Source organism: Ochlerotatus camptorhynchus, unplaced genomic scaffold (genome assembly GCF_037179485.1).
Source record: "Ochlerotatus camptorhynchus isolate MF236.1 unplaced genomic scaffold, CSIRO-AGI_Acam_v1.1 ptg000824l, whole genome shotgun sequence".
Lineage (NCBI taxonomy): Eukaryota > Metazoa > Arthropoda > Insecta > Diptera > Culicidae > Ochlerotatus > Ochlerotatus camptorhynchus.
Genome location: NW_027041285.1, coordinates 140,879 through 160,775, shown reverse-complemented (window position 1 = coordinate 160,775; position 19,897 = coordinate 140,879). Strand labels below are relative to the sequence as shown.

Sequence of the window (19,897 nt, the reverse complement as noted above, 5' to 3'; positions counted from 1 at the left end):
TTTTTTGTACAAGAGGCTTTACTGAAGACGTCAACTCAATTCGATGCAATCCCAGAGTGTAATTTTTTTTCCTGTTCAAATTTCATTCCTGGGCCACTGTCCACGAGGCTTGTACAATTTCGGTTGGTCTTTTTGAACAGTACAATCAGCTATTAATTACTATTATTAATTCTCATCATTTCCCCTATCCTCCTTCCAGGTCCACAGACTACAAGGGCGATTCGAACTTCAATGCCCTGTTCACACCACTCACCTTTCTGGTGACGTACTTCAACTCGGGCGTCAACCCGCTGCTGTACGCCTTCCTCAGCCGGAACTTCCGCAAGGGAATGCGTGAACTGTTGCTCTGTTCGTTCAAGAAAAACAAGAACAAATCCCTGAACCAACGCATCCCGCTCCATGTAAGTAATGTTATCGATTGATTAGCCCCTCTCCTGTGGATGATGATCATCACACCCACCACCACCACCACCACCACCAACCCATCGAACGCGCCGCATGAGCTTCTATCTAATTTCCCTCCGCTTGAGCTCCCCGCCCACTTAGCCTCTAGTACTTATACTTCCCCTAGTCATAGAAACATAGCTTTGAAACCCATGTAAAAAAATAAATAGAGAATAGAGTCCACCACTCTAGCTAACCCAATACACTGTCTATTGCTACTCGGCTGAGCTGGACGAGGAATTAAAATTGAAACAGAAAACGACAATCACCATCGGCAGGGATATAATTGGAAAAAATACGCGCTGATTGGCTAGTAATAATTGATAAGCTGAAATGAAGAACATCTTGAGGGACACTAATTGAGTTTGAGCTGCTGACGGACAGCACCGGGATGGTCCCTGACAGTCAGCGTGTTTCCTCGAAGGCGTGCGCTCACCTCTCAAACCCCCCAAGGATACAAATTTGTGTTAATTGAATACGACCGAAGCGACGTCGAGCTGCTACTGCAGTGTCCCGCCTCGAGCAATAGGTAGTGTTTGAAGTTGATGTCGAATCTTTTCCGGTAGAAAACTCACAAAGGAGCGTTAATGGTCCATTTTGCTTTAGTGTTGCGAAAATAAGCAAGATGATTTACAAATATTAATTGATTGCCCGTGTACAACGAGCTGCACGCTTGACTGTCGAGTTCAATAGATCTGGCTTATTTTCGGAACCCTCAATAAACCAGTGAAAAGTGCATCGTAAGTAAACTGCCTACCTCCTACACTTGATCGATCTCTGTTTATCCTAAATCTAGACACCTTTCTAACAATGCCATCAAATTTCCAATCCCTGCTTGTGTAGATCAGCGTTTCTCTTCTTCTAGAGTAGTAAGTAGTTTCCGATTTCATATACACTAGGAATTGTATTTGCTTTGTATCCAAAACGAAAACAAATAAAACTAGCACTTGTCCGTTATTGCGAAGCACGAATCTGAAATACTAAAATGCAAACAGAGACTGAATAGGAAGAAGCGGGTTGATGTGGGGAGTCCACCCTCCCACAGCCCCATTTTGTACCTACTAGCGTAAAATATGATTCGAACAAGCCAAATAAACAACAAAGAATCGAAGCTCGATCAAATCCGCTCATTGTGCCGAACCACCCCTTCCACCAACCCACCCGGCGCCCGCAGCGATTGGAAATCGAATCATTCATTGGTGTTTACATTAACCGTCGACAACGACAACGACGACGGTGCACTGTGCACTGTGGGGATTCAGGTGGTCAATAATCGAAAATTGACTTCCTCCGATACGTGATTCGCGTTCGTCCATCGGTAGTAGACTATTCAACGGAGAAAACCTCAGGAAAATCAGTTATCTAAGCCATGTACTTACCGAAATACTGGTAATAGATTCGAGCAGTTTAGGATTATCCAGTAGAAATGGGTTGAAGGGTCTCAGAGTTTTATAAAATTTAGCCCAAAGATAGAGTTTATGGTTATTTAGACGAAACGCAATTTAAAAAAATCAGGGTTTTAAAGTTTCCCGGAAAATTTTAGTTTAATTCTAGCTTAAATTATCTCTGTAATTCATAAAAAAGATAATCTGAAAATTGTTTTCCACGAAAATTTTCACGAAGGAGGAAAATCGTGGCCAGGGTAATGCAAAATTTTCTAATGATTTTGACAAAGGACTACGTCTGTGGTTTCTATATGGAGGTACACTTTGTGAAAACCGAAAATGGAACATGTAACATAATTATGAAAGATTTTGAACGTTCATAGCTCAGCTGCTCCTGGGCCAATTTCAATATTTTTATCATCAATCGATCAGAAATATTCCTACGCATCAGTCAAAATTTCACTATTGAAAATTGTACGAATGTGCAACTGTTGCTACGATAATTAAAACTATCACTGATTGCCTGTGGCAAGTGTTTTCCCTAACACAGATTTCAAAGTTCAATTGCATCTGGTCTCACCGAACGGTGTTTATTCAATCACCGCGTGGTGAGTGGTGGTGTTCTCCAGTACACAACGAAAGGCTGCCCGCAAGCAGCGAGCTGCAGCCCACATGAGCATTCATAGAAGGAGGAAGAACCCGCACCGCTATTGATCGGAATCAGTAGCTCTTCGTGAGTCGCTGTGGGCCATCTATGTCAAGCACGTCATACTAAAGAGTATAAACAGAGAGAACCCCGCTCAAATTTCTATTCCTACACAAAAAACAAGCTCCTGCTGCAGTTAAAAAATAAGATTTATTATATTAGACCACGTAATCCTACGTCACCATTGCGTACAACCCCATAAGGTTGTACCTTGTAGTTTTTTCATGCTTGAAACTTCTTTTTTTCACTGCTGTGAATTTCAGCATGAATGCTTTACTTTTGATTGAAATGAAGTCTGAGACAAAGTTGCTAACAAAAATATAGTGTTTCTGGGGAAAATATTCACGGAAATTGTTTTTATAATAATTTCAACTAAAATTTCATGATAAAAAGAGTCAAATACTTATCTGAAAATGTCACCACATTCACTGAAAAATAATAACAAGTTCTGACCGTTCTAGTTCATCATGTATAAGAGGTACAGATTTGAGTTATTGACAAAAGTTTTAGTTAATACCAAACGCTTCAAAAGCTGCAAAGATCTTTTTACGAAATTCTTTTGATGGAAAAAGTTTGAGGCAAACGAATGCGCGAAATAAATGTGAATGATTTGCCATGCCTGGAAGCAACCAAAATATTATATGGATCCTATGTCAGGAATCCTTATTTATTTATTTATTTATTTATTTATCACCGTCTTCGACTAGTCGTACAGACTGAACTATTTTACTTATAAACTATAAATTACTACTAATCCTATTTCTAAAAACGTTTTTAGTCAAGTTAAAATCGAATTCGTCATAGACAACATTGAACAAGCGAAGACACGAATCGAAAGGGTTGTTGTAGCCGTAGTTTGTTCTGTGATATGGGACTGCTATTGAAGCCGTGCTCCGAAGCCGTCGAGGAGGAATGTTGAGCGGGATCTGTGCGAGAAGTTCAGGGCAAACTATAGATCCTCCAATGACATCGAAAATAAATAGCCGCTGCATCGTTACTCGTCTGACAGATAGTGGTTCCAATCCTATGAGCTTGCATCGGTCAGAATAAGGAGGAAGATTGGTCGGATCGTTCCAAGGAAGTTGTCTCAGTGCAAACTGTAAGAACCTTTTCTGCACCCGTTCAATCGTGAGAACATGAGCTACATAATAAGGGAACCAAATCGGAGCAGCGTACTCCAGAATGCTACGAACCAACGAGCAATATAGAGTTTTTAAAGCGTGGATGTCGGTGAACTCGGAAGCGTGGCGACGGATGAATCCCAGCACAGAAAAAGCTTTGGCAGTGGTAACGTGTTCGTTGAATCTGAACCTCGAATCGATGGTAACGCTAAGGTCACAGATGGACGACACACGTTCCAATGATGCAGTTTCCATTCTGTATTGATGAAGAATGGGGTTATTGCAGCGACCGAAGGTAATAACTTTGCAGTTCATGTTATTGACCCGCATGCCGTTATCGCCACACCATACCAGTATAGTATCAATATCTTCTTGCAGTGCAATACAATCCGGAAGAGAAGCTATCACAGGATACATTTTAGGTCATCAGCGAATGAAAGCTTAAACGAGGAAAGCAGCAGACACAGGTCATTTATAAAAATGTTGAATATTAATGGTCCCAGAACGCTTCCTTGGGGTACACCAGACGTGTTTTGAAAGTGCGGGATTGAGTCGAGTTGAACGCAGCATATGCAGTACGATCGCACAAGTACGAATGTATCCACTTTGTAATCCCATCTGGAAAATCTATGTGCTTCAGTTTTTCCTCGGCTAGAATGTGCGGTACAGTGTCGAAGGCTTTCGCAATGTCAACATACACCGTGTCAACTTGCCACCTCTCTTCTACTTCGCGGGACAGTGCGATCACGTAACACATGAGGTTCGTTGTTGTAGAACGATGCTTCATAAAGCCATGCTGTTTGGAGACGCTACGTTGTATAGAACGTTGTGCACTAGTCTTTCAAACACTTTGCTGAGACAGCAAAGTATAGATACGCCGCGATAATTTGTCACCTGATTACAGTTGCCAGATTTGTGAATAGGAACAATACAAGCAGCTTTCCACGATGTCGGAAAGGTTCTTTCGTGAAGTGATCGGTTGAATAAGCGAGCTATTGGGTTCGCTAGTTCTCTTGAACAGTTTTTCAGCAACAGGGGTGGTATTCCGTCCGTCCCAGGTCCTTTTTTGATGTCAAGCTCATCGATGACTTCTACTACTTCATTTGCGGAACACTGAATAACGGGTAGGTTGATGTTGTGCGAAGGAACGTGAGCAAAACAATCGCGCCTTGGTACAGGTGACACTTTACTAAAAACGCACTCGAAGAACACGGCGAAAAGGTTTGCAGCATCCTCATTTGTATTAGCCTGGGCATCATTGATGGTAACGTTGCATGGGATGCGAGAAGATGCTTGCCGCTTTTTCACGAAATCCCAGAAGCACGATGGGTTTTGTTTCACGCTGTCCTGGATCCTGAGTAAGTAGTTATCGTACGTGGATAATAGAATTGTTTTGTACTGCAGCTCTACTTCCCGAAGGTAATTACGGTCGCTCTCAGACTTCGAAAGGAAGAAACGGTGACGTGCTTTCCTTAGGATGTTACGATGGCTTGCTGAAAATTGAATTAAACGATCGTCTTTTCCGAAGAACATAGTCGTTAAGCACTGCATACAGCTTGTCATAGAATGCTGATAATGTTCTATCCAATGGCCCGGTTAGCGGTTAGGAATCCCAGTCAATGGCAGCTAGAGCCGTTTTCAACTGGCCAAAATCACACGAGCGGAAATCGTAGTAAAGATAATCGTCCGACTCGTTCTGTACTACTAAATCGTCGATACTCTCATCGAACAGCAAAACAAAAGGCACGTGGTGATTGTCTACGGGCAACAGAGGCGTGGTGGGTTCAATGAGGTCTAGTCGCTCTGGAAGACTGACGAATACAAGGTCGAGAAGCCTTCCGTTCGCATTCACATATCGGTTAACTTGCTGCAAACCAGTAGCAAACATAGTTTCAGTGAGTGCCTGTTCATGCGCGGAAGAAGCGGAAGGGAATGATACCATTTACATCCTCGTTCAATTGCCAACGCAAATTGGGGAGGCTGAAGTCACCCAGAGACAGGGAATCAAAATCAACGATTCAGATAAAGATAATGGCATTCTCATTTTGGTTACACTCATGATTAGTACAAATACATAAATCACAATGGACAGTTCAGGAAATGATAATGCGATTATCATTTGTGTAACAGATCATGATCATATGAAATAGCGATAATCTCTGATCATCATCATCAGCTGTCGTCACTGAAACTTCCTCTTGTAAGACAAGGCTAATCAAATACCCTATAATATGGGTATTTTGGGAATGGGGATGACGTATACAGATCGACAATCGATGTTTGCTGTTATTGTGAAATCCAGGATGGTTGTCATCGATTTAAGAAAAAAAAGTGTCGAAAATTGATGTCCGCCGCCGTTTGAAAATCCAAGATGGTGGCCATCGATTTCAGACAAGGAGCTGCTAAGCCAGCATTTTTCTGTTGTCTGCTATTTTTTACCCACACACTTACAACCAACGCAAAACAAACACATGCGGTGTAAGTGACAGCAGTAAAATACGCAATACAGCCGCAAAGCTCGTATGTGTTGTTCAAGTTTGTTATGGGCCATACATTTATAGACCTGTTAAGAGGGTACTGTCAAATTAGTGAAATCCCATAGTGGAAACATTTGATGTCAGTCCCGTCATTCCGGTATTTTCGGAACAGGGATGACATGCAGATGTGGAAAATTAATATCTGCCGCTATTTGGGAATTCAAGATGGCGTCTATTGGTTTTAGAAACAACTGTACCCTACAATATAGGTATTTTTGAAACCGGGATGACGTGTAGATGTCGAAAATCGATGTCGGCCGCCATTTTGACTAGTGGACAGTTTTATCTAAAAAAAAGGCAGTCAAATTGTATTCTAAAATGGCGGTGGACATCGATTATCGACATCTACATGTTATTCCAGTTCCAGAAATTCCCAATATTTTAGGGTATTTGACAGTTTTTTTTTCCGAAACCAACGGTCGAGATGGCGGATTTCAAAATGGCGGCCTAGATTGATTTTCAACATATATGGGTCCTCCCGAATCCAAAAATTTCCATATTGTACGGTATTTGACCTCTAGAACAACTTTTCCGAAGACAGACACATTCTTTGCTCGACTGTCGAGCTGTTCAGTCCGTATTTTCGCTCGAGTTCTCGATTCGATTTTGCTTCGTTTTGTGCTGTCGCGTTGCGCCGTGGAAGTGTCGCCACCTTCTCGCGTTCTGGCAAGTTTAATTGAACTTGCAAACACGAAACAAATGGTGCGTAAACGTGCCAATGAGCCAGCAGCGGGCCCTTCAAAGAAGGTGCTAATCAAGCCCAGTGCGTCGCAGGATGACGCCGGAAAACGAGTACTGCAAGCCAACCAGTATGCAGTACTCCCGGAAGAAAATGGCGATGGTGACGCTGTTCCCATTGCAAGACGAGAGCGGATTCCCCCGCTTTTCACGCCGGTGAAGGATGTTGCCAAGCTGGGTGCCGAACTGGCAAAACACAAGCTGCTGCCTCGCTTCAAGCTTTGCAGGATCGGTACAAAAACCATGTGCTCCAGCTTGGAGGAGTACAAACAAATAGGAAGTTTCCTGAAGAACAACAACGTGGACTTCTTCACGCATGATCTGCCATCGAGCAAGCCACTGAAGGTGGTTTTGCGTGGATTACCGTCGTTCGAGGCTGCTGCGGTGAAGTCCGAGCTGGAGCGGCTTGGGCTCCAACCTGAGGCCGTGTTCCAGATGAACCGGCGTCCCAACCAAAACACCAGCTTCCGTGATCAGTTGTTCCTGGTGCATTTCACGAAGGGATCCACCAGTCTTGCGGCTCTGAGATCCAAAATCCGGGACCTGTTTCAGGTCATCATCAGTTGGGAGCATTACAAACCCCAACATCGTGATGTAACGCAGTGTATGAACTGCCTCTCATATGGCCATGGCAACAAAAACTGCCACATGAAGACAAACTGCGGCAAGTGTGCTGGAACTTACTCAACTGCGTCCTGTGACCAAGTCGATGACATCGAGCCAACGTGTGTCAACTGCGGTGGAAACCACCAAGCCTCCAATCGCGGATGTCCCAAGCGAGTGGAGTTCATTAATATCCGTCGGAAGGCCACAATCAACAACCAGCTCGGTCGCCTTCGTAATCATCGTTCGCCTCCTGTACTAACGGAAGTCCAGTACCCAGCTCTCCAGCCCCGTCGACATGTTCCGAACCTAGCCTCGCTTCCGCTCAACAACCAACAAGCCAATCCCGCGAGTATCCAAATGGTTCCCAACAGTCGGACAGTTCAGCATCGTCTCGCTGTTGCTGCGGCCCAGCCAATTCCTGGTTCATCCACCGCCCCTGGTTTATCATACGCTGGTGCTGTCTCAGGTGAATCTGTCGACGATTCTCCGTTCACCTCGGAGGAACTTGTGACGCTCGTGGCCGAGGTCATCATCATCATGCGTACCTGCAAGACTCGATCTGAATAGCTTCATGCTGCCTTGTCACTCGTCACCAAGTATGGACCGTGAAGCTATAAAAATTGCAAATTGGAACGCTTGCTCACTGACGAACAAGCATAGAGAGCTACTCGATTTCCTCAACGCCAAGGAGGTCGACATTGCTATCATCACCGAGACGCATCTGAAGCCCGAACTGAACGTATTCCTTCCCGACTTCCGGCTCGTCAGACTTGATCGCACCTGCTCTGGAGGTGGAGGAGTGGCCATCGCTGCAAGACGGAACATCAGTTGCCGGCTGCTACAAAACTTCCAGCTGAAAACAATTGAAGCCATCGGAGTGGAGGTGAGCACATCACTTGGCCCAATCACCATCATCGCGGCCTACTGCCCCAAGCAAACCAACATCAGGGACGGGTCGTCAGTGGCCCTCCGCAAAGACATCATCAAACTCACCCGGAGGAGCGGGAACTTTATCATCGCTGGCGATCTGAACGCAAAACATCAAGCTTGGGGCAACGGTCGGAGCAATAGAAACGGCATCATCCTCAATGAAGACCTGCAAGAGGGCCACTATACCATCTTGGCCCCGGACTCTCCCACCCGGTTGGGTCGGTCTGGGGTCCATGCGACCATCGACATCTTCGTAAGCAACATGGGACACAACGTCTCGCAACCTGTGGCATTCCAGGAGCTGAGCTCGGACCACTACCCGGTGGTGGCCGAAGTTGGATCCTCGGTAAACCGATTCGAAGCTTCCCGGCGCAACTACCATCGAGTCAACTGGGCGCAATATCAACACTGCGTCGACACAACCACCGACTACGATGTCCAACCGGGGACGTCGAAAGATGTTGACCGGTGTCTACAAACCATCGAGGAGGTGATTTCCCGGGCCAGGGAACAACACGTGCCAGTATCCAGACAGGTGAGTAACGCTCTGAACCTTGACAGCCCTACCAAAGATCTCATTAGACTCCGTAACACCATTCGTAGGCAGTACCAGCGTACTGGCCTGCCTAACTTGAAGACCAATTGTAATCGATTAACAAAGATCATTCAGGCCAGGTTGGTGGATCTCAGAAATAACGATTTTGCTAGTAAGATCCGCTCTCTCCCAGATTGTGCTAAGCCCTCCTGGAAACTTACAAAAATTCTTAAAAACAAGCCTAGGCCCATTCCCCCCACTGACCCCACTGGATCGTCCCGGCGACCCAGTGGTTCATCTGATAACTCCTGAAGAGAAGGCTGCCGCGATAGGTCAACACTTTGTCAGCTCCCATAATCTCGGACAAAACATCGTCAGCCCTCATGAATCTGAGGTTGCTGAAAATGCAACCAATCCTCTTCAGATTCCTAACATTTTTCCAGAGGAATCCGAAATTACGGCTGATGAACTGTTGGCCTATATCAAATCATCTAAAAACATGAAGGCCCCAGGTTTTGACAACATCCTGAATCTGGAACACAAACACTTGAGTTCCAGATTCTACAACCATCTGGCACTGATTTTTAATCAGTGCCTCAGACTTGGCTACTTCCCCTCGTGTTGGAAGTCAGCTAAAGTCATACCCATCCGGAAACCTGGGAAGGATCCGTCCTCTCCTTCAAGTTATCGACCAATCAGCCTTCTCTCAGGGTTATCAAAACTGTTCGAAAGAGCAGTGTACCACCGGCTCCTAACATCTGCCGATGAAAACAACTTGTTACTCGGGGAACAGTTTGGTTTTCGGAAAGGTCGTTCGACCGTCCACCAGCTGACTCGAGTAACAAACATTCTCAGACGGAACAAGTATGTTTCGAAAACATCTGCCATGGCGTTGTTGGACGTTGAAAAAGCATTCGACAATGTCTGGCATGATGGCCTGGTGTTCAAATTGCAGCAGTACGGTCTTCCAATCTTCCTAGTGAAGATCATAAACAACTATCTATCAGACAGGACGTTCCGAGTCTCTCTGAATGGCATCACATCGGATGCTTTCAACATCGGTGCCGGGGTTCCACAAGGAAGCATTCTTGGCCCCATCCTATTCAACCTGTTCAGCTCCGATATGCCGGCTCTCCCTGATGGTGGATCGTTGTCTCTGTTCGCAGATGACACATTCATCGTCTACAAGGGTAGGGTCATCGGAGCTCTGACTGCCAAACTTCAGAGAGGCCTGGACGTCCTGTCTGAATATTTCAACAGCTGGAAGATCCGTATCAACGCGGCAAAGACCCGGGTCATTATCTTTCCACACTCTAAATCTCCTAGACATGTTCCGTCAGAGAATGACAAGATCTGCCTGAACGGCACAGTGGTGGAATGGTCCAAAGAGGTCGTATACCTCGGGCTAACACTAGACAGCAAGCTTCTTTTCAGGGAGCACGTTGACAAAACAAAAACCAAGTGCAACATCTTGATAAGATCGTTGTATCCACTTATCAACAGGAAGTCAACCCTGTCCCTGAAAAATAAGCTTGCTGTCTACAAACAAATCATCCTTCCTGTAATCGAGTACGGTATGCCAATCTGCGAGAGTTGCGCGAAATGCCATCACCTTAAACTTCAAATTCTGGAAGCCTCGTGGAATAGCCTCACAGTTGAGATGAGCTTTGACCGCAATTAATACTCCTCCTCCGCGAGAATGCTGACTAGCCAACGCACTACGATCACAACGATAAAATGTATAGTCGGATGAAATTTCAGCACTATCAATATCGGCTCGAAGCCAAGTTTCTGTGAAGACGAGCACATCGTAGTCGCAGCTGGAAAGAAGCAAACGTAACTGCATAATTTTGGTTCGCATGCCTCTAACATTCTGATAGTACACAGAAATGAGGCGTTGAGAAGATGTTTTTTTCGTTTCGAATTCAGGAGCAGCGGGGGGATTATCCCCCTGGCATTGATGGAACGTTTTAAGGTTGACTGGGTTTGCTGTGACGGCCGGAACTGGAACATCTGTGATGCATCGACGTGTGGCTGAGTGGAAGTGAGTTGACGAGCACAGGTGGCTGGAAGTTGACGAGTTGACGAGCACAGGTGGCTGGAAGCGACAAACGTTACTCGACGCGGAATGTTCATGTTGTGGGGGTACTTGCCTGCTGCGACAGAGTGGAATACCCCTTCACCAACTTCGCACACAGGACCGGGATGGCTGCAGATCGCTGGCGGTAGTGGCTCGACTGTTGCGAAGGGATTAGGTGATTCCGTAGCTTCACGGTCCATACTTGGTGACGAGAGATAAGGTAGCATGAAGCTGTTCAGATCGAGTCTTGCAGGTGTGCAGGATGACGATCACCTCAGCAACCAGCGTTACTAGTTCCTTCGATGTAAACGTAGATTCGTCAACTGAATCGCCTGAGGCAACACGGGCTTACGATAGTCCAGGTGCCGAGGCAGAAAATTGATTTGTCTCGTTGATTGTTGAGGGGTAGCGGTGATAGATTTGGGACCAGGCGATGAGGCTGGATTTTCGGGTATTATTCATCCGTGATGGCTGGTAGTGTACGTTTGTTTCGATGCCGACCTGGCTGGTTACTAGTAGCCACCTTCTTCCTGATGTTGATGTGTTCCGTTCGCTTGGGGCAGTCCCGAGTAGTGACACGGTGAGTACCGCCGCAGTTAAGGCACTTCGGCTCGGTGTCATCAGCTTGAGCACAGGTCGCCGTCGAGTGGGTCGCAGCGTGGTTTCAAATGACAGTTTTTCGTGCCATGGCCGAAGGAGAGGTAACTTGTGCATTGAGTACCATTACGGTGTTGTGGATGGTAGGATTCCCACTTGAAAATGACCTGAAACAATTTTTTTTATCTAGTTAGTTTATCTGGAAGGCTCAATCACGTTAGCTTTACTTTGTTTGTAACGAAATTCACTTAATTCGATGTCTAGTAGGAGTTGGCCCGAAAACTCACGGCTTACCCGAGGTCAGAGATCAGTCATTGTCGAAAGATAGGATCAGGGTAAGATATTGGGGATGGGTTCCGTTGTCTCACCAGAGCATTGTCGCCAGTATGAACGATAGTGCGGTTCTAAAGTCGTCTGGTGTTCGACCGGCTATGGTGATCAGTAGTCGACGATGAGACTCATCGAGACGGGAGGACTAGACAAACAAAAACTACAAGGGACAACCCTATGGGGTTGTACGCAATGGTGACGTACGACTACGTGGTCTTACATAATAAATCTAGGGTCACCTTTCAAATAGACCAATCTACATTGATCGATTCTCTTCAACGATTCTCTCTTTCGTTATTAAGTCGGCTCCAAAAACACGTTCAGCTGATCTTATCGTCCAATATGCTTGATGCTTGATGATCTTTTGATAGACTATGTAGAAAATTTTGCCCGACATATGAATGCAGCCATGCTATTAACGAAAGAGAGAATCGTTGAAGAGAATCGTTGAAGAGAATCGTTGAAGAGAATCGATCAACGTAGATTGATCTATTTGAAAGGTGACGCGAGAAATGTTATTTGTTAACTGCAGCAGGAACTTGTGTTTTGTGTAGGAATAGGAATTTGAGCGGGGTTCTCTCTGTTTATACTTTTTAGTATGACGCGCTTGGCATAGATGGCCCACAGCGACTCACGAAGAGCTACTGATTCCAATCAATAGCGATGCGGCTTCTTCCTCTTTCTGTGAATGCTCATGTGGGCTGCAGCTCGCTGCTTGCGGGGAGCATTTCGTTGTGTACTGGAGAACACCACCACTCCCCACGCGGTGGTTGAATAAACACCGTTTGGTGAGGCGGGATGGATGAATCACTTTTCGCAGGCAATCGGTGAGAATTTTAATAATTATAGCTAAAGTTGCACATTCGTGCAATTTTCAACAGTGACATTTTGAAAAAAAAAATGATAAAGTCTTAATTTTAACATATGCGTAGAAATATTTCTGATCGATTGGTGATAAAGTTATTGAAATTGGTTCAAGGGCAGCTTAGTTATTAACGTTCAAAATCTTTCATAATTTCGTTTCACGTTTTCGGTTTTCACAAAGTGTACCCCATATAGAAACCACAGACGTAGTCCTACATCAAAACTGATAAAGATAGACAAAGACAAATAGTATAAATTCTTATACTAGACTTTACAGGAACACACTAATTGACTGCATATAGCAGATATCGCGAGTTGCCAACACGTCTCTGATAGGGTTGGCTTCCTTGAGCCTCGAGGGTATTCAAAAGGCGCTGTCTGGCGGCGTCATTATCGGTACATTGCCAAACTGCGTGATCGATGTCATCGTAACCGTTACCACACCGACAGATGTTGCTGTCCACGAGGTCTATTCTATTGAGATGAGCATCTAGCGAGTAGTGGTTGGACATAAGTCTACTCATCACACGAATGAAGTCACGACTTAAACCCAAGCCTCTAAACCACGCTCTCGAAAAAAAAAACATTAGGAAGAATTGAATGTAATCACCGTCTTAGATTTCCAGTGTCCCAATCGGTTTGCCAACTCGAAAGGGTACTCTGACACACTAAATTGTGAATTCAATCGTGAGAAATTTGCCTGTCATAAAGTTCGCCTTCCTGCGCGCCCACCTTTGCTAGAGAGTCCGCCTTTTCATTGCCTGTGATTGAGCAATGTGAGGGGACCCATACAAAGGTAATAAAATCTAGCTGAACATTGCATTAGGTCCTAAGTAACATTGATCGATTCTCTTCGTCGACTTTCTCTTTCGTTAATAACTTGAGCACATGATCGCTTCTTGTTGTGTTTGTCGTATTAGATGCTGGATAAAAGCTTCATTTAGCGATTTGTGTGCTGAAAATACCTGAGAATGTCTTTAAATGGCCGTGGGGATACAAAGAGAAAGTCGACGGAGAGAATCTGTCCATGTTACTTAGGACCTAATGCAATGTTCTGCTTGTTATATGATCTTTCGACCAGCACACCTATCTGCCCCCTTACCTTTGAAAGAAAATAATATGAGTGCCTACTTGGTTTCGTCGACCGAACAGCCCCAATCGAACTGAGACCAGGGCTGAAAAAAATCATTGAAATTCATCAAAGTTCACTATGGATGATAAATTCATTTCATAGTGAATGCTGGTGATTTTTTCATGATTTTTTCAATTCTGACTGAGACTATCCGAGAAGACGAAGTAATGGTCTGCGGGCATTGTTGGAAATCATCCCCATTGCAAAGTTGATTACTGCCTTACATGACATCGCAACGCTGCTTCGATGAAATGGTGCAAAGACGTTGTCTTATTTCAAAAAATTGATCGTTTCGAAATCTGCAATGATTGCTCTTCTTTCGTAATCCTTTTACTATGATTTGGACTAAATGTGAATGCTGTTTTTAGAATTTCCCTTTGGAGTAGAACATTGAGAATCAAGGTTAAGCATGTAGGTATTTTATGCTTATAAGGGACTGAAACAAGGGAAATCGCGTGAGGAGATTGAATCGAAAAACATTTCAAGATGATATTGTTTGCTGACATAATCGATAAGGTAAGTTCTTTTGTTTTCTGCATGATTTTAAATTTAATATATATCAGAGATTTTAAAATAAAATACGCTTCTCGAGTTCCATTACATTACGTCATCATTCTAATGAAATCTTGATAAATAAAAAAAAAATGCTTATTGCCGAATTATCGCTGGTTGCTATATTTGTTTCAATAGTTCTCGTTTTTCTTTTTTCCATTTATTTTCGCCATGCCATGCATCGTTCGTTCGTGTTCGTTTGATCGGCGCCGCTTATCGTCGCAATTCATCCATGGATCGGAAAAAATGCAAAACAAAATTGAATCAATCTCACCTTTATCCCACGTCTGTGTATGTGTGTGTGTATAGAACCATTCCTTACCGACCGATTCAACCCATGTAGGATTTCCCCAATGATGCTACGACCTGATCGTGTGCCGCCGGTGCTGCTCCGGCCTTTGGAACCCCTTGGTTTGGTGGAACAACCAAAAGCAGCAGCGGTCCCAACGTCACCGCACCCTCGATCATGACCACGACCACCAGCACCAACCCACAAAGCATCATCAACATCAACAACAGCAACAACAGCAACAGCAACAGCAACACCCAATCGAACTGTTCGAATCCATTAACAACGGCCGGGCCGCCGACGAGCTCATCCAAGATGACGAAGATGATGATGATGGCCGGCAGTCGGTTTCGAGTGCCACGCCGGAACATCAACACACTGGTCGCGGACGTCAACGTGGACGACGACGAGGAGGACACGACCACGACCTGTAACGACAATGAGTTCGTTTCGACCGGGACCGTCACCTTTGCCCTGTCGTCGGTTTACTACGTCGAGTGCGAGGAGGGTACGTAATTTAAGGTAAAGGTTCGTCGGGGCAAAGTGTGAAGTGTACATAGCAGAAGATTGTTTGTAGTTCTAATCAAATTGAACTTTCTCTCACCATTCAGTAGAATTAGAATTCGGGACGGGGAAGAATAAGAGATTTATGAACTGTTGAGATTGTAGCCAGAGATTAGCCAGTATTTTAGTGAAAATGCGACATCGGACGGTAGGAAGATATTTCCGTAAAACATTGATCAGCAACCGTCTAGACGAAAACAGCTCAGCTGTTTGGAACTTTTGGGCATTCATTCCCGTTTGATTTCACTTGATTGGTCCAAATTCACGCGTCACCGAACGACGCTATGCGGGAATTATTTCCATCGATTGCGTTACGCACAAAGAAAAGTTCCGTCATTAATTACCGGCATGAATGAGTTTCTTGTGTTGCTGCGCCATCCAGACAGTTTGCCTCATCAAATTTCCAATCATCCATGCATTGAATCAGAAAGTTTGGCTAACCACCAAGACGTACCTAGCATCATATTCCTCCCCGCCTCGGAGAAAGAAAATATTGATTCTTGTGTTCAACCTTAATTACACAGCTCTGAAGGCAAATAGCACAACAACTGTCCGAGAAATCTTTGCCCATCAATTGGCAAATCAAAGTTGGCTCCCGTGGTGAATAGAAGAACTATGAAATTGATGATGATTTCATAATTTTGATGTGATTTGTGATAGCGTGTTAGTGAAAATCTGAGGAAATTACAAAACAAATCACTGTCAAACTCATTTGGACAGATCTAATATCATAATTTTGTTAGCTTAGTCAGATGAAAGCAATAAACATCTTTACATGGCGATGCATCCGCTAACACAAACGAAGTGACAGACGGAGCGGTTCGAAAACTTTGGTGACGAACCTGCTATTGCAATTTTTCAGTGTACCACATGGCAGCACTACTACTGGATTGTACTAGTATTTTCACCAAATGTACTAGAATGTTTTGGTTCTATGTCTTAAACTGAAATGCATAAAAAAATGACAAAATGATACACTCTTTGCACACTGTAAAAGATCACCAAAAATACTAGCCCATCTAGTGGATTAAGGCACAAGCTTTTAACAAAATTCTATTACAGTGAACCACATTATTTTAATGGATTTCTTCGCCAGTTAGTCGTCTGTCACTTCGTTTGTGGTAGTAGCCTCCAATTGTCCTAAATTTTGATTGTTACATTAAGCAATCAAACTCAAATTCGCAGTCCTAGATTTTTGTTTTAACGGAGATATCTTCTACTGGAACGGTTCAAATTTAAAAAAAAAAAAACTAAACAGTTCTGTGATAAGCAAATCGAATAACGGAATCATGCAGAGTAGATCATTATAGTCGGTTCTAGAAGTTTATTCAGATAGAAAGTGTAGACAATTCGAAAGAACACTAAGAATCGCTTTGGAATGCAAGAGACGGTATTTTAAAAATCGACACTAATTATAGACTAGCATGCATTGATCAATTTACATGTCACTGAACAGATTAACAGTTTCAGAAATAAGCATTAACTAATCCAGACTTCCTAGCAAACGTAAGCGATTATCGGAGTTGATTTGACTGATCGAAGTTTATTTGTCTGGATAAAAAAAAACAGGCTACAAGAAACCGTTTATCATTTAAGAGAATTTATTTACAGAAAAGTGAACTTGTATGTATCTATGTCGATAAGTTGCTTTGTTAGTACTTAGCGAGGAAAATGTTAAACAAATCGAAATATTTTTTCAATCAAAAGTTGCCAAAGACGAATGACACAAGCGGAGTACCAAAAAGAACAAAAAATGAGAGAGTGGAAGTAACGAAAAGCAAACATTGAGTGAAGTTAACCGAGTAAACCTTGGGCAGGATCTGTTTAAAAGAAAGTACCTATTTAAAAATAAAATATATTTTTGTGAATTTGTGAACTGTAACGGAATAAAAACCTATTTTGATTTAAATAACGTTGACTGATTGGGAATCCGAAATCCCATTGACTACCCGTTTCCCGTTATCTTTTTCTGCATCGAAGCACCCCTCATTCTCAAGCGCATCCGTCTAGTTTCGCTCTTCAATCGACGTGCCCGTGCGGTTGCCTACCCGAAGGCGCTTGCATCGTTATGCCAGCGATCATTAAATTGAAGGTAAGTTGCCAGCTATAATACCGATGCCAGACATAAGTCTAGTCTAGTCTAGTCTACACATACACAGCCAGTACTTGAAAGAATCCTGGAAATGATAGAAATACATCTATCATTTTCTTATAATACCGATGCCAGACATAAGGGTAGTATCTCTGAGGTAGTATCGTTAAACTTCTTTAATCTCGTACGTCGATTGCGGTACTGGATTATAGGAGTGTCGTGACCTGGTCGAGGATTCAAGCATCGACCATTTGTCACTATGATGATTCCCGCCCAATTGTCCCACGGTGTTCCTATCAGAGTTGCCACATTTTTTTTTTTCTAATTTCAATTTGTATTTTCATCATAACAAATCTTTTAACTCTGTATCTGGCTGACAGAAATCTGTAAAAAAAAATCTGTATAATTTCAGAAGTTTGATTTTTAATTAATTTATCGATTAAAAGATCTCAAAATTCTAGAATCTTGATTTTCAAAGGGATTTGTATATTTTTAACAAGCTAAAACTACAATAACATCAATCCCAGTTGCAAGAGACAACCCTGCTTTCGGCTAAAAATTTCTTTAATGATGTACCAATCACACATTTCGCTAGAATTTGATTTCTGTTAATGGCCGAGATTATGAATATCTTCATCTGAATACGTTCTTTTTAAACCCGTGATTCTTCATTCAATGTTAATGCTGGTTCTTTCCTGATGAATGTGAGCGTGAGAAGGATTAGTAATATCCATTTAATTCCACTACCTTATTTGCTTATCCTTGACAGATACGCGTATTTCGTTTACAATTTGCAGACTTCTTCATTGCCTTGTACTAATACTCGACTTTGGTTGGTTCTTTAATTTTCTAAAATTCTTCTTATCAAACCAGATTTGATGATTTTGTATTTGATTAATATAACCTTGAGATTGCAGTGTTACATCCAGCTGATGCTGTAAGCTGAGGAGACATCTGCATCTTATTATATGTAAAATATTTATTATTTTCATTGCAGAATTTCATCTATTTTATCCACATAAATGTATTTTCATTATTTTATATTGTTCGGAAATATTTCATTTCTCCATTACATATATTTACTTTATTTAAATAAATACTGGGTTGGGAGGGAGCATCCGAGGGGGACGACTCTATGTACGTTGCAAAAAAGATTGTGTTTTGCTGTAGCTACCTGCGCGCACGCTGAGTAGATAGAAAAAAGATTGATGACGATTCTGAAGATTTCCTGCAAAAACTTGATGAGCGGTGCAAGTAGATGCGATAAATGAAAGAAGATTGTTCGAAGATTGATTCGCTAGTGTGAACATCAGGGTATCATTTGACCTGAAACTGGACGATGGAGTGGTATGACAACCGGAGTCTAGGAGGGAATAAACACTATCATTTTCCTTATCCTACCGATTCGATTGTGGTGGTGTGAATTCTACTGCAACAGTTGCAGGGAGATTTACGCCCCTTTCTTAACAAACCATCCTGTGGGAAGCTTAATAAGTATTGCGAATTGTGTTATTCGTTTTGTTGGATCGTACTGTTGGAAGGAGACTCTCATTTTCCCGCGGGTTTCACGTAAGTGACTATGCTTACGGGTCCGTCCCTTTAGCCCTTCATTCAGCGTTATTGTGAATTCGGACCGGTCCCGAAAAACGTGCTCAACTTTTTGGCTCAAAATCCACCAACCCCTCATTTTATCTGTCAAACTTTCATAGCGAATCAAAACAAACATAGTGTAGTTCTAGAATCTCAACTAGAATGTGATACGTTAATCGATTTGTTTGGGACCAATAGGCCCGTCAAGTAGTGAGCCAATTTAAAATCGTTAGTTTCCACCGGTTGGTAATATATTCGCTATATTCATAGCCTGGCGGATAGAATTTCGATCTATAAAAAAGCGGAACCAATACAATATATTGTAGACCAACAATTGAAAAGGTCCTATCAACTTTTATAAACCAAACGTTGATTATTCTTTCCTCGACAATCGAACGCAAATTACTGGCATCATCGGATAGGGGAATCTTTCCCCAACCCAAAGATAGTGTTAGTTTGCGTAGGCGAGCCTTGAATCACGAGAAAACGGTTTCCGAAGTTTTGTTCGAAATAGCTGATGTGCTCTTTTCTGTTGTTGGTCGTGGTTGGTTCCGCTATTTGACAGCTCAATTGGTTCCCGAGATTCTATCCGCCAGACTATGAATATAGCGACTATAGTTGGTAATACTCGCTGTTGATGGTTTTTCCTTTTTCGAGGTAGTCCACGAAGAGTATGCCATGACAATCCCAGAAAACCGACGCCATAACCTTTCCGACCCATGTGACGATGAAAAAATAGGTCCTCTCACTATCACGAGATGAAACTACCTATCATTAGCTTTCTTGTAATTTTTCAATGATCTCT

General features: G+C 43.1%; 1 protein-coding gene across 2 annotated transcripts; it reads left to right on the top strand.

Annotated features, from left to right (window-relative positions):
- Positions 1-204: 204 nt before the first annotated feature.
- On the top strand, positions 205-17,278 carry LOC135715153 (ras guanine nucleotide exchange factor Q-like). Of its 2 annotated transcripts, none has more exons than XM_065238553.1 (2): positions 205-401; positions 14,901-17,278. In XM_065238553.1, the coding sequence occupies exon 2, from the start codon at positions 15,024-15,026 to the stop codon at positions 15,360-15,362; it is 339 nt and encodes a 112-aa protein (XP_065094625.1). In that variant the 5' UTR covers positions 205-401; positions 14,901-15,023; the 3' UTR covers positions 15,363-17,278. The 2 variants fall into 2 exon arrangements, with proteins under 2 accessions (XP_065094625.1, XP_065094624.1); XM_065238552.1 differs by having other exon boundaries at positions 14,867-17,278.
- The last annotated feature ends 2,619 nt before the right edge of the window (positions 17,279-19,897 follow it).

Excerpts from the sequence above, each read along its gene's own strand:
- LOC135715153 (XM_065238553.1), top strand. The coding sequence starts at position 15,024 with ATGACCACGACCACCAGCACCAACCCACAAAGCATCATCAACATCAAC.